The sequence below is a fragment of the Cervus canadensis genome, chromosome 21 (assembly GCF_019320065.1).
Source record: "Cervus canadensis isolate Bull #8, Minnesota chromosome 21, ASM1932006v1, whole genome shotgun sequence".
Classification (NCBI taxonomy): domain Eukaryota; kingdom Metazoa; phylum Chordata; class Mammalia; order Artiodactyla; family Cervidae; genus Cervus; species Cervus canadensis.
The window spans coordinates 54,599,898-54,614,196 of NC_057406.1; the positions used below are offsets into that span (position 1 = coordinate 54,599,898).

The following is a 14,299-nucleotide window of genomic DNA, read 5'->3' on the forward strand; positions in this document are numbered from 1 at the left end:
GGGGGCAACAGAGGAAAAGATGGTTGGATGGCATCACCGACTCGATGGACATGAGTTTGGGCAAACTCTGGGAGATGGTGAAGGACAGGGAAGACTGGTGTGCTGCAGTCCATGGGGTAGCGAAGAGTCAGACACAATTTGGCAACTGAACAACAACAACGTAAACATCAGACCAGATAAATATGAGAGCTAAAACTATGTTACTGACAGAAGGAAATACAGGAGAAAACCTTTACAATCTTGATAGGAACAAAAATCAGGAACCATTAAAAATTTGACAAATTGAACTTCATTAAAATTAAAACTTTTGATCTTGAAAAGACACTGCTGACAAAATGATACATCAAGCCAGAGATAGGGAGAAGATATTTGCAAAACAAATATCCAGCAGTCCTGTACGGATGTGAGAGCTGGACCATAAAGAAGAAAAGAACTGAAGCTATCAAATTGTGGTGCTGGAGAAGACTCTTGAGAGTTCCCTGGACTACGAGGAGATCAAACCAGTCCATCCTAAAGGAAATCAACCCTGAATATTCATCGGAAGGACTGATGCTGAAGCTTCAATACTTTGGCCACCTGATGCAAAGAGCCGGTTCACTGGAAAAGATTCTGATGTTGGGAGAGATTGAGGGCAGAAGGAGAAGCAGGTGACAGAGGACAAGATGGTTGAGTGGCATCACCGACTCAGTGGACATAAGTCTGAACAAACTCCAGAAGATGGTGAAGGACAGGGAAGCCTGGCACACTGCAGTCCAGAATTGGACGCAACTGAGCAACTAAACAACAATCAACCACAACAATGGAGCTTACATAATAGTGAAGAAAGACAGACAATAAACAAGTACTTAAATATAAAATATACCAGATAACAATAAACACCATAAAAATATGGCAAGGAATATAGCTAGAAAGTGCCCAGGGATAGGAGCAGGAACTTTAAATACAGTAGACAGAAAAATTGTCATTGAAAAGGTGACATTTGAACCGAAAGAGATGAGGGAGTGACCCATGTGCATGTTTGGAAGAATGTTTCACTCAGAGAGAACGTCAAGTGCAAAGTCCCAGAGGCAAGAAAATCCCTGATAAGTGTGAGGAACTGCAAGGAGGCCAGTGACACTAGCGCTGGATGGTCCAATATGGGAGCCACTGGCCACATGTGGTTATTGAGCCCCTGAAATGTCCCTAGTTAAAACTGTATAATTTTAAATTGTGTCATTTTATCTTCTAAGGAATATGTTACTGGCCCCAGTTCTTCACTCCTCTTCTAACCATGCCCTTTGCAAAGAGACTTCATAGCTCAATCATCCTAGGAAAAAGAGAAAAAGCTTTTTTCTGCCCCTTGATTCTGAGTTTGCATGTTAGACGTATACTAGAATTCAGCTTAAATCTTTGCCCCTCAGGCTCAAGAATTAAATGATTGTTTATTGTCTTAAGCCTCTGATTCTTGGGATGGTTTATTTGATGGCCATTCTGAGAGGCTGCCTGCCTTTTCTTGGATACCACTGATTTCCTGCTTTGAACTTTGGAAACCGTTACATGGGTATAAAAGTAAGCACTGGTATTTGGAACATGGATGCAATGAACGTGAACTTGAGCAAACTCCGGGAGATGCTGAGGGACAGGGAGGCCTGGCGTGCTGCAGGCCATGGGGTCACAAAGAGTGGGATGACTGGACAACTGAACAACAACAAGTTCCAAGTATTTGGTTTAACTTTTCTAAGGGTTGCAGAATGGCTTGTTTTCAAAATGGAGTGGGTACGGGACTAGAACTGGGATAATTTTGTGTGTTGTATGGACTTAAAAAGCAGAACATGCGTGTGGCTGAACTAATTCCATTCCTCAGATTTTAAGAAGCTACACGAATTTCAGTGGATGATCACCTAGGCTAAAAGTGCTGAAGGAGCCTGACTTTGCTCAGGCTTGGCAGTACAACACCTCTATTTGAGACTGAGTAGAATCAGAAATTGGGGGAGAATAATCTGTGGAGTTTAACCAAAAAAATGTTGATGTTGATATCTTTGAATTTAAATCTATAAGGTAAGGTTATTTAGGCTCTAGGTTTTAATTTATCCTTTACTGTTGTTTAGTCATTGTGTCCAACTCTTTTGTGACCCCATGGACCATAGTCCACCATGCACTTTTGTTCATGGGATTTCCCAGACAAGAATACTAGAGTGGGCTGCCATTTCCTACTCCAGGCAGTATTCCCCACCCAGGGATCGAACCCACATCTCCTGCATTGGCAGGCAGATTCTTTACCACTGAGCCACCAGGGAAATCTAAATCTTATTTCTATCACGAGGTAATGAAACGTGTTTCCCTGTTCCCCCCGTGGCAGCTGGTGCAAACTGCAGGTATGGTGCCAGGAAGGTGTGCAGCCACTGGTTTAGGAAACCAAAATCTGCAATATGATATCAAATACTTCACAAAAAGAGCCAGTCTCTTAACCCCACATGCTTAAAGCAGGTGATAAGGGGCCCATCTGAGTTTTAGGGGTGGAAAGTTAGTTTCCTTGGCCTTAGAGATATCTTTAAATCTACTGACCCTGCCCTTTGGGGGAATCTATTCCCCCTTTTACAAGCAGATCTAAATTGGGCTACACAAACCTAGTCCTAAGCATTCTTGGCAGTTTTGCATATCTGTTACTTGATCTAGCCAGTCTTAAGAAAGACATTTTTAAAGTTGGAGAGAACATTTGTCTGGATCAAAACTGACTGGGGAGTGACTGGAAGTCGGAAGCTATTCTTTTGATCTCTTATGTAAAAAAGAAGGCAGTTCCTCCCCCGGACCAAGACACCCTACTCCCACCACACACACATATACATACTCACATCATGCAAGTAAAACAGTGCTGCTTTCATTGGAAAAGCCACTTATTTCCAAAGCAGTTGCACCTTCAAAAAGTGTAAGAAAGAGTGCAGCATTCTTTGTCTACCATGTAGACCATGTAGTAATCATAATATTACTACACCCTATGAAAACACCACTATGGGATCAGGATGTGACTATTTTTGATTGTGATAGTAGTTGTGGAAAGAGCTTTCCCGGTGACTCAGTGTAAGGAACTGCCTGCAATGCAGGAGACAAGGGTTCAATCCCTGGGTTGGGCAGATCCCCTGGAGAAGGAAACTGCAACCCACTCTAGTATTCTTGCCTGGGAAACCCCATGAACAAATGTGCCTATCAGGCTACAGTCCATTGGGGTCACAAAAGTCCGACACTAAATAACAACAAATTAGTAGTGGGGAAAAAAATCCTGTAGATACTTATTTCTCAGAGAGAAAATTTTTAGGAAGCCGGAAAACCTGGCTCAAGCACTTTAAATTATGTGATAAATCTGTTGATTTGCGTCAAACCAGACTATCATTTGAGTTTTTTATATATTTTATTTTAGTATTTTAAACTTCACTAGATCAGAGAAAAGCAAAAGTAATATTTGTTTTCTGTAATAATTTAAATAGTAGAAAGATCCATAAAGTAAAATGAACCACCCCCCCCCATCCCCAATACAATTTAGGCAGCCAATGATAAAAGTTTAGTATGTGTTTTTCTAACTTTTTCCTCTGTGCTCACACAGACGCATATAATGACAAATGCATCATCCAGTTTAAGTTCATGCTGTGTGTTAACTCTACCATTTGCTTTTTTTTTTCTCACTTAACACGTATGGTGGCCATTTCTGCAATTTCTTATGTGTAGATCTAATCCATTATTTTTAATAGCATAATGTTCTAACAGTATTAGCCCTTTCTCTACTGATGGACATTCAGCCTATTTCCATTTGTTTTCTTGTTTTAATCACTGTAAACAATGCTGCAATAAATATTATTATATGTAAATCCACACTGGTGCATTTATTTTTGCGGGATAAAACTGTAGGGATCTTGAGGCATAGAATATGTGGTGTGTACTATTAATGTTAGCAGTTACTTTCCCCAAAACTTGTAGAAATGTATGTTCTGCCACTTACCAAATCCTTGCCTGTCCTGGATGTTAGCAATCTTTTAATTTTTGCCAATCTGAGGATGAAAAATGGTATCTGTAAGTGTTCTCTCTTTTGTTCCCCTCCAATCTATTCTCTATTTGGCAGCGATCTTTAAAAAAAAAAAAAACTTTACCATGTCATCTCTCTGCTCAAAATGCCTCATTTATTTCCCATCACTCTTAGAATCATGGCTAAGAGTCACGCTTGGACATGGCCAAAAAGCAACTTGTGGTCTAATTTCTGCCTCTCTGGTGGGGTTTTCGCCCAGTAGGGCTTTCCTCTCCTGAGAAATCAAGATGACATATTAGTTTGTTTGCTGGTATGAGTCTCAGAGGAAGCTACTCCTTTTTAAATGTGACTAACTTATGCCTGAAAGGAATAATTATTTCTATTTTATTTGCCTTGATGGAAGCGCTTTTATTGCTTCAGGCTGATCACTTAGAGTAAACAGGGAAGCACAGGACTTGTCAAAAAAGCATGTTAGGGCGACACCTTGGCTCCTGAGGAACAGGCAGAAAGTTTGATTATAAATGTAGGGGGAGGTTGCGTCTCTTGTTTTTAAGTTGGACTTTTAAAATGGAAGCTGCCTTTAATGTGCTGGTTTGTAGAACAGGAAATCTGATTTTCAGTGTGATAACACATTCTTTGACATTAACCAGTACAGTTGGATTTTTAATGACACTTTCATCTTCAAAGCTCTTCACCAACACGGTGGATTAATTATTCATTTTTTAGTTATGTTTTAAAAAGACAGTCTTCAAAGCCATCATCCTTTCTCCTTGGAAATGGGGCTCTCCCCCTTTCAAATGTTGCTTTCTCACCCTCAAGGGTGAAAATAAATTGCATCTCTCTCTTTTTTTTTAAACAAAAAGAATACAATAGAAATATACTCCTTACACTATGGAGAGATGATGTCCTTATATCCTGGGTGGGATTAGAAGAGGTCTGGAAGCAGTGTTTAAGCTGTGTTTACAGTAAGCACTGAGAAATAACTTTGGCTAAAAGTGTTTGTTACTGCTCAGCCTTTTGATGTGCTCTTAAAAAGTAGCACAAATACATCACCGCCCAGTCTTCAACATAATAATATGCAGACCCTTATACTTGTTGCTAAAGTGTATTTCTTTTCTGTTCCCTTCAAAAAATGTCTACTTGGGTTTTTTAAAGGTTTAGTTTTGGAGAAGAAAACCCTCAAACTTTCCCCGAGGTCCTCCCTGACTTGACACATTTTTTAACCACAAGGGAGCAGTCTTCCCTTTGATGAGGTCTTCTCTCCAACTCTCCAGAAATGAAAGAGCAAGTGTAAGTTTGCAAACAGTCTAAAAGCTCCTTCCATTAGCCCTGGACGCCGGAAACCACAAAGGGCAGTCAAGTTTTGATTTTCAAGAAGAAAGCCTCTGGTAAACTTTCGCTCAGCCGCCAGTAGATCTGTTGGTTCCTGGGAGGAGCTCTTCTGAAACCTTGAAGATTTCTGTGTTCATGAAGACCCAGAGCGGTGGATTACAGTAATTGTAAAGCTTTTGATGGCTTTGGAAGATCACCCAGTGTTTGGTGTGCATTCTCATTTCCAGGCCACGAGACTGAAGAGAGGAACCCCTTTTGTTATCTTTTGAAATAAGAAGATCAGAAGGGAAGAGAGGGTTTGAAGTGTGGATTGGGGGGGGGGGGGTCCTAAATCTTTGCCTATCACCTTCTCCTGGATCATTATAAAAAGATCGAGGAGTGCAATGAACTTAGGGAATCCTACAACGTTTTCTTAAAACTTGTTCTGAAACCTAGCTTCCGGACCCAGAAACTTCTCCAAAAGCTGACCAGCAGTGTCAGGCAGTCTGAATGGACCAGGATCTCCGCTTTGAAGATTTTCAGTCTCATCTTCTGCTGGGAGATTCATATCTGGGGTGATTGGTTTTCTCTTTGGCTAATGATGGAGAAACGTCCACAGGCCGGACTGCTGACCCTGCCGTATCACCTGCGCCGGGTGCCCCTGGGCGTGCCGAGGTCCCTGCCCCGCCTCCCCCTGCGGGACTCCTTCAGAGTCTCCGTGAGTCTGGACCCCGCGAGCTGGGAGCCGGCGCTCAGCGGCGGCGGCGCCCCGAGGCGGCACTACCTGCCCCTCCGGCTGGACGGCGCCTTCGAGCCCGCCTTTCTCCGCAAGCGCAACGAGCGCGAGCGGCAGCGGGTGCGCTGCGTGAACGAGGGGTACGCGCGCCTCCGAGACCACCTGCCCCGCGAGCTGGCGGACAAGCGCCTCAGCAAAGTGGAGACTCTCCGCGCCGCCATCGGCTACATCAAGCAGCTCCAGGAGGTGCTGGAGCGCCACGCGCGGGGACAGGAGGGTGCGGCCGGTGCCGGCTCCTCGCGCAGGGCCGAGTGCAACAGCGACGGCGAGTCCAAGGCCTCATCGGTGCCTTCGCCCAGCAGCGAGCCCGAGGACGGGGCCAGCTAGCGAGCGCCCGCCCGGCCCAGCCCGCTCCCGCGGCTCTGCGCGCATTTGGCGTCTGCTCTAAGGTTCCCTCCGGAGGTAGTTTGCATTTGCTATCCCCCCCACCCCACCCCCTCCAGAAATAAATCTTAGGAAATAGAAATGAGTGCTCTAGGGGGAAAAAAGATTTTGACATTCTATTTGTTTCCATCCACACTCCACCACCACCCCTTGTTATGTGCCTGCAACTTAAAGATGCTAATGAAACTCTTCCTGTATCAAATAAAAGCTGTACCAGACTCAAGGGCTTCCTGATGGATCAACGGGTAAAGAATGCGCCTGCAGTGCCGGAGATGCCGGTTTGATCCCTGGGTCCGGAAGATCCCCTGGAGAAGGAAAATGGCAACCCACTCCAGTATTCTTGCCTGAAAAATCCCATGGACAGAGGAGCCTGGCAGAGGTAATTAACAGTCCATGGGGTCTCAAAGAGTCGGATACGACTGACTGAGCGACTATGCACGTACCAGACTCTGAACTGCTCAAAACGGTAATTTGCCACAGTCAGCAGGGGTGGGTAAATTAGGGATGTAAATACTGAAACAAAATTCAACCAAAAACCAAAGAAGAACTTTCAGAACTAACTAAATGACAGCCCTAAGATGAGAGGAAAGGTTTTCCTGCCTTTGGGAACTGATGAGAAATGCAGTGACGCCGTGCTTTGGATGAAGGTGATCCTAGGCTGACACTGGAGAGCACGTTTGAAAGAGCCAGCCAGACCAGCCTGGGCTGTTGACTGAGCGTGTTGAACCTCGGTACTAGAAAAAAACATTACATATTTGAAACATCCTGTTTTACCAAAAAGTGGCCATGTGAATAACAACATATGTTAGCATCAATGATCTTTTTGGAAGAGAACTCAGATTTGTATGAAAACTTATTTCTCCAGTTGTTTTGTCCATTTTCCTTTCATCTCCCCTTGTTCTCACTCCACCTAACCTTCAGTTAAAGTAACACTGTGACTGTAAAATAGAAAAGGGAAAAGGACCTGCTCCTTTCAACCAGGTTGAAGGGGAAGGAGGGATGGAGGCTGGTGCATTCTCAAACTTCTGTCACCTTGAGGGCTTTCAACCAAATTGCAATTGAAAGAATTTGACAGTCTTTTAAAAATACTTAATTCTGGTCTTTTGTTTGTTTGTTTGTTTCCTGAGAAACAATTATAAATTCAGTAGGTAAGTCAAATGCTTGTTGACATATGAAGATAAGCTTCCTCTCGTTTGAGTCCCTCTCAAGTTTTCTAATATGCCGCATTCCCCTTTCCACGGAGACAGCTTTGCTAATAAGGGGGTGGGGAGGTGGAGGAACCAGGAAAAGGATGAAAAGAGAAAACTAACAAGGGTGAGCCTTTTCCAGGTATTCACTGAAGTTCCACACTGAGGTAGGTTTTATTACCCTCTTTCTTCATTTATGTGAACCAAGGGATGCTAATAAGCAATGAACATCTTTTCAGAAATTGTGCTGCTTTTCAGATTTTGCCCAATTTATTCTCATAAATCTGTGAGGTGGGTATTATATGTATTTGGAGTTAAAAAAAAAAAAAAAAAGACTGGGAGAGATTACATGCCTTGCCCAGGTTAGTGTTTCAAGAATTAGCTGAGCTGAGATCTAGTCCAAAGTCGGCCTAACCCCAAAGCCCAGGCTTGCTTCTCTCTGACTTCTCTCCCCTGCCCTGTCATTTGCCAGCTGGGTGACTGAGCAAATGCTCCTTAAACTCCCTGCAACTCAGCTTCCTTGTCCTTGTCCTACTATTTCACAGAAGCGTAAATTAAAGACCTTGGTAATCTGCAAGCTACAATCCAATGATAAAGTTAGTAGTGTTATTTATTAGCTCTATGGAAAGTAGGCCTGGTTAAAAAATGATGTCTAGATGGAGTGTGATTTCCTCAGTGTTTCAGAAGCAGGGTAGAGTAAACCACTCTTCATTAGCATTCTATCTTCTATTGTAAGGTCCTAGGAGACATGACTGGTTAAATGCTGAATCCATGTTAAAATGTATTATTGATATTTATCATGATGAATTATGGGATTCTATTGTTTCTGGCTGCTCAGATAAATGCTGTACCATGATTTACCACCAAGCTTTACTTTTTCTTAAGAAGCAAGTGGCAATTTGTGGTTTGAATGAGCAAGAAACAGCTATTTTCCTACCCATTACTTAGTTACATTCTCACAAACTCCTGTAATGTATCCATTTTGTTCTCCAAGCCGTTCTTACTCCAGTGGGGGTTTCAGTGAAGCAAGTATGTATAGATGAGATCTATTTTCTAATTAAGAAAAAGAGAAAACTCATGTTATTATACCTTCCTGGCTGAGTTGGAGGAGGGGCGAACTAACCACGCTGTTCATTGGAGAACCTTGAGAGACTCTTCTCAGGAGTCTTCTATAGGTGATAACACTGTTCATTCCTTTTTTCTGCTCCAGCTAATGGGCAGGCATGTTGACATTCTCTTTTCTATAGTAGTAATAATAATAATAATAAAGTATATTTTCTTAATCTGTACAGGTTATGTGGTTGCTTTCAATACAGGAAAAAAGAAATATTTTTTTTTTCATTTACTTCTTCAAAATATGTGTTATGAAATGTGTGAATAAATATACTATACTTGGCGGACATGAGTGGTTTACAAAGATAACAGGGGCTTCTCTAGCGGTCCAATGGCTAAGACTTCAAGCTCCCAATGCAGGTTCAATCCCTGGTCAGGGAAGTAGGTCCCACATGCCACAACTAAAGATCCCGAGTGCTGCAGCTAAGACCTGGTGTGGCCAAACAAATATTTTTTTTTTTTTAAAAACAGGGGTGGGGGGAGAGGACAAAGCAGTTTTAAAACAGAACTTTCTTTCTGGATAAAATGCCTTGAGAGACATCTGGTGAGACTTTTGTTTTCAGTCCTATTGAGAATAAAGCAATGATTTTGAGAAACCTTTTGGAATAATAATAATAAAATCCCATGTCAATCATGTAACTTTTTTTAAAGGGGGAAAAAAAATCAGGCAGTTTTTCTGCAACTTTCCTAATGGCATAGGGAGGCATGCCAATCCAAGAATAAGACCTCTTAAAATGTTCAATCTTCGCCTTCTATAATTGAACATCTAACCAACCATGGAACAATTTGATTTTCAGGAATTCCCCAGTGGGCCAGTGGTTAGGACTCTGAGCTTTCACTGCTCAGAGGATCCAGGTCCTTTCCCTAATCAGGGAATTAGGATCCTGCAAGCTGTGTGGCAAAACTGAAAAAAAAAAAAAGACTCAAAAAGGACAAAATTACCAAGTGACATAAACGCAATGGAGTGAATGGGAGTTTTAGGGAAATGATGCCTTCATGAAAGGAGAAACATTAGTGTCATTCAAGATCTTGTTTCTTTGGATACTCAGCCCAAATATAGTAATTAATTATACTGTATTGCTTCTGGAATATTCATAACACTGATTAACAACTGTGACAACTTACCCCCACCCTGAGGGTGCAAAGGCAGAGGGGCTGTCGTGGGGTGTGGGCAACTTTGCCCTCTGGCTTGGTCTCTCACCAATCTGGTAACCTTGGGCGAGTCCCTAACTTCAGTGATCTCACGTCCCCATGCTAGAGCACATGAAGATTGGACTGCATGATCTTTTAGGCCTTCAAGCTGGAAGATGCCTTTCTTCTGATCTGTGTGAAATCCTAGACTAGGGGAAACATGGTGGTAAGACAGACCCACTTCCTGCCACACAGCTCAGTGGCTCTGTGCTTGTGTCATCTCTTCCTACTGGAAAGATCCAGTCCCAGAGCAGCCGTTTACGCTTTACTGAATCCTAACTGCTATCACAATGCTTCATTTTAAAAAGGCAAGCTTCATAATCTTATGTGGAGTAGACTTTGAAGAATCTTACGATCTGGAAGAAAAATGAACCCATTTCAACCTCAGTATGAAGAAAAAAGGGTGTGTGTTGGAACTGGTGTTCAAAATGAAAAATGTTATGACACAGAGAAAAGAGGCATTTATTCTAGCTTCAAATGAGCAGAGGACTAGGAGGAAAGGCATTGGGGGATGTAGCCTTAGGCATATGGAATACACTGGATTTCTCCCTAAAAGCAAGGAACTGCATTTAGAGAACAGAACCTGAGTAACAGGAGATTAGAAATGATGGTTGAGAAAAGGTTCTGGGAGGCACTGAAAGCCAGGTGAAAATAACTTGAAGTTTATTTTGTAGACAGTGGCAAACTATTGAAAAAAAAAATTGGGGGGGGGGTGCTTGGAGAGAGGGTAAACTGTTCAGTGCTGTGGCTGAGGATCACTCTGGTGGTGGTAAGCGGCAGACCAACGGGGTATTGCAATCATGAAGAAAGAGGAAGTGAGGGCTTAGACAAAGGCCTTAAACAAAGAGCCGGTGAGAATGGGAAGGGATGGATTGGGAGATAAAGTGGGAGTAGCATTGATGGGTCTTGGCTACTCATAGAGGATGGGGTGGTGGATGAGGACGAGGAAGAAGTTAAGAGATGCACCTATTGAGTTCTCAACAACTGAAGTCAAAAACACAAAAGAGAAAGCAGGTTGAAAAGAGACATGTCTTGTTTTGGGAGACGCTGGGTTTATAGTAATAGGTTACTCCCGTCCACAGTTGACAATGCTGACAGTGCAGTCAGGAGGGAAATCAAGGACAGCTGTAGGCTGAGGCACAGGCACATAGACTTGGTGACTGAACAAGAAGTAGATGAGACTTCCCAGGGAAAGAAGGCCTGCTGTGAAGGAGTGGCACAAGAAAAATGCCTTTGAAGAGGACCAAGGAGCTGGAAGGAGAAACAGGCTGTGTGAGATCATGGCAATCAAATGCAGATGTCATTTTGCAAGGAGGAGGGAGTGGACAGCATCATATGAGTCAGAGCTGTCAGGGGATTTAAATGTGAGAGGGACCCATTAAAAGATCACCATTAAAAGATCACCTTTGTGAAACGAGTGGGGTGAGAAAGCAGAGGGAAGGCTGAAGACTGCCCTTTTAAGACGCATCACAGTGAACAGAGTAGGAGAGCTGGGCTGATATAAAGGGGACCAGCTGGAGGAGAGCATGGCACATCAGAGTTCTGAGCTTGAGGCCTTACAAACAGTTCAAGTCAACACAGAAGCCCACGGATGACAACGTTTTTCAAGGAGTCTGAAGTCAGGTGGAGGTGAAGGTCCTAGAAACTGGCAATATTAAAGATCTGGGAGGGCACCAGATTAGAAGGTAACCAGCTGAGACTAAGGTGGGTGTTTTAAATCATTGAAGAAGATGAAGCAGACGTCTGCAAATGCCTGCCACTTGTAGGAACAGCGATGACAATGAGAAAAGGGCTGTGGAAAGTATGGCTGTAGAGTTTAATACTGTCCTGTGAAATGTCTGGCTTCAAAAGCATGGAATTCGGTTTTTAATGACTTCGTTAAAAAGTTGCACAAACTCCTGTGATGATACAGAAACTTAAATGATATTTGTATTTTTTATAATTTTGTGATTATAATTAACTATGAAAGTTCACCAGTGTTTATTATATGAGATAATGGTAATATACGCAAATAACAGATGCTCAATAATTAATTTTTTCTCTGTAGCTTCTAGGGCTAAAAAAAAATTTTGAGAGACTAACTTTTACAGAACTGGTATAAAGGATGCCTGATGACCTCAGCTAGCGATCCGAAGTTGTTTGCTCTGCGTTCAGTTATTCTTTTGATGAATTTGTAGGAGAGAAAGTGGTCTCCCCGTCCTACTCCTCCGCCATCTTGGCTCCTCCTCCCAGAACTGGTATAAAGGAGATGCAATGTATCAAGGGTTGGTGAGAAAGAAAAAAACAGTCGTATTTTCTTACTTTTGTACCAACATCTGGAGACGGGAAGAAAAAATAACTTAGGAAAAAGGAACAAGGTGTGGAGGGGAGTAGAATTGAGATGCCCTTTGCCTGTTTAGATCTGGAGAGATGTCGTGTGCTTCTTTGGTCTAGCCATTTCTGATCTGTGGGTAACATAACTTCAAAGGACTTCCCTGGTGTCTCAGTGGTTAAAAAAAAGAATCTACCTGCAATGCAGGAGAATGCAGGAGATGCAGGTTCTATCCTTGGGTCAGGAAGATCTTCTGGAGAAGGAAACGGCAACCCACTCCAGTATTCTTTTTTTTTTTTTTTTTTTTCCACTCCAGTATTCTTGCCTGAGAAATACCATGGACAGAAGAGCCTGGTGAGCTACAGTCCACAGGGTCGCGAAAGAGTCAGGAATGACTTAGCAACCAAACAACATACCTTCAACTCAGGACACTTGAACTTAACACTCATCCTCCTGACTCCAGGTGCTATAAACCTTAATTGAATTTGAGACCAAAGTCCCATCAGGTCAGGGAAGGTATTTCATAGGATGAGTCAGCGTTACCTAGCTATAACCAAGTCAGCCACAGTTTCAGATGGTGCATTTCAAAAGCTTTCCAAGCTGTTTGTCTAGACAAAGGTTTTCTTCAAAGCTCCCAGAGTTATCATTGTCTTCTCCCAAAATGGGTAACACTCCCACTTGTCACCTTGGGAATGAGACTTTCAATGGAAATGTGGATCAGTGGAATCCTTCGCAGAATGATCACTTCGTGACCCTTCACTTTTGGCCATTGCCAGCCCTCTCATGTCCATCATGCAGACAGGCTTCTAGGAGAGGGCAGAGGGCCTGACGTTGCTTTATTGGTCCATGAAACCGTAGAACCATTCCCAGGTCTCTGATTATCATTGCTGAGTTGTGTTTATTTTTACGCACAGGCTCTCTGGGTGGTGAGAATGATTTTTAATCTGTTCGGAGCTATTTAGCTGCGTCCTTTGCCAAAAACCTGTCAGCAGCCTTTTCTTGTTGGGTTAGTCACTGTCATTAACCATGGTCAAAATGAAACTTAAAAAAGCAGCAGAAGTGTGTCTGGACAATCAAACTGCTTTTTGCCTGCAAAGCAAGCCTTTAAGGGGGCACTGAAGCCATTGCTTATATCCCTGACAGTAGAAACACCTCTGAAGAAGGAATCAGGTCTCAGAATCACAGGACTAGAAAGGGCCTTGGGAAATGACCTGATTCAACCCCAGGAGTTTTAGTGAGATGAAGGATTTACCCATGCAGGGCAAAAGCACATCTATTCTCTCTTGAAAGACCTCTAGTAACAGAAATTCTCCATCAGCTGACATTTCCTGGGGGCCTACCTGACAGCAGGTTGGCCCTTCTATGTGTTATTCTCATTTGATCTTTACAACTGTCCAACGAGGTATGTATTACATGTCACTTTCATTTTAAAGATGAAGAACTAAAATTTAGGGCATTAATGTATCATACAGATCAGTGGTAGTAAACCATCTATGGATGGCCTTCATCCATCCATTCATCAATCAGAAAATATTTACTAGTTGCCTATACGGAAGAGTCAATAAACAAGCATAAATATGTTTTCAGGTGGCAATAATGGCCAAGAAAAATAAAGCAAGGATTTTTCTAATTCAATGACTTTTCACTCTGATTTTCAATCAACATCTCTTCTTACTATTCTAAAGCAGCCCTGTGCGGATTCAAATGACTTAGACAAATCTCAAACAGAACAGCCGCTCCGAGGAGTCAAAGAAAGAAAATTAAACTTGGGAGTCAAAATACCTAGTTCTCCATGCCTGGCTCTGTCATTAGTTGGTGCCCTTCGGCAAGCTACTTGATCTTTCAGGCTACATTCCAATTTGTAATGAAGGGATAATACCTACCATGCAAACCTAATTAAATTTAAGTGAATGGCTCACATAATCCTTTCTCCCACCCTCCCTCATTTGTTTGTTGGCTTGCTTGTTTATTTATAGGTAACAAATGAATTTAGAGAGATGCACATTCCATAG

The 14,299-nt window shown here is 42.6% G+C and overlaps 1 protein-coding gene across 1 annotated transcript; it reads left to right on the top strand.

Moving 5' to 3' along the window:
* The first annotated feature begins 5,306 nt into the window (after nt 1-5,306).
* On the top strand, nt 5,307-7,571 carry ASCL4 (achaete-scute family bHLH transcription factor 4). The gene has a single exon (XM_043441630.1). The coding sequence runs from the start codon at nt 5,904-5,906 to the stop codon at nt 6,426-6,428; it is 525 nt and encodes a 174-aa protein (XP_043297565.1). The 5' UTR covers nt 5,307-5,903; the 3' UTR covers nt 6,429-7,571.
* The last annotated feature ends 6,728 nt before the right edge of the window (nt 7,572-14,299 follow it).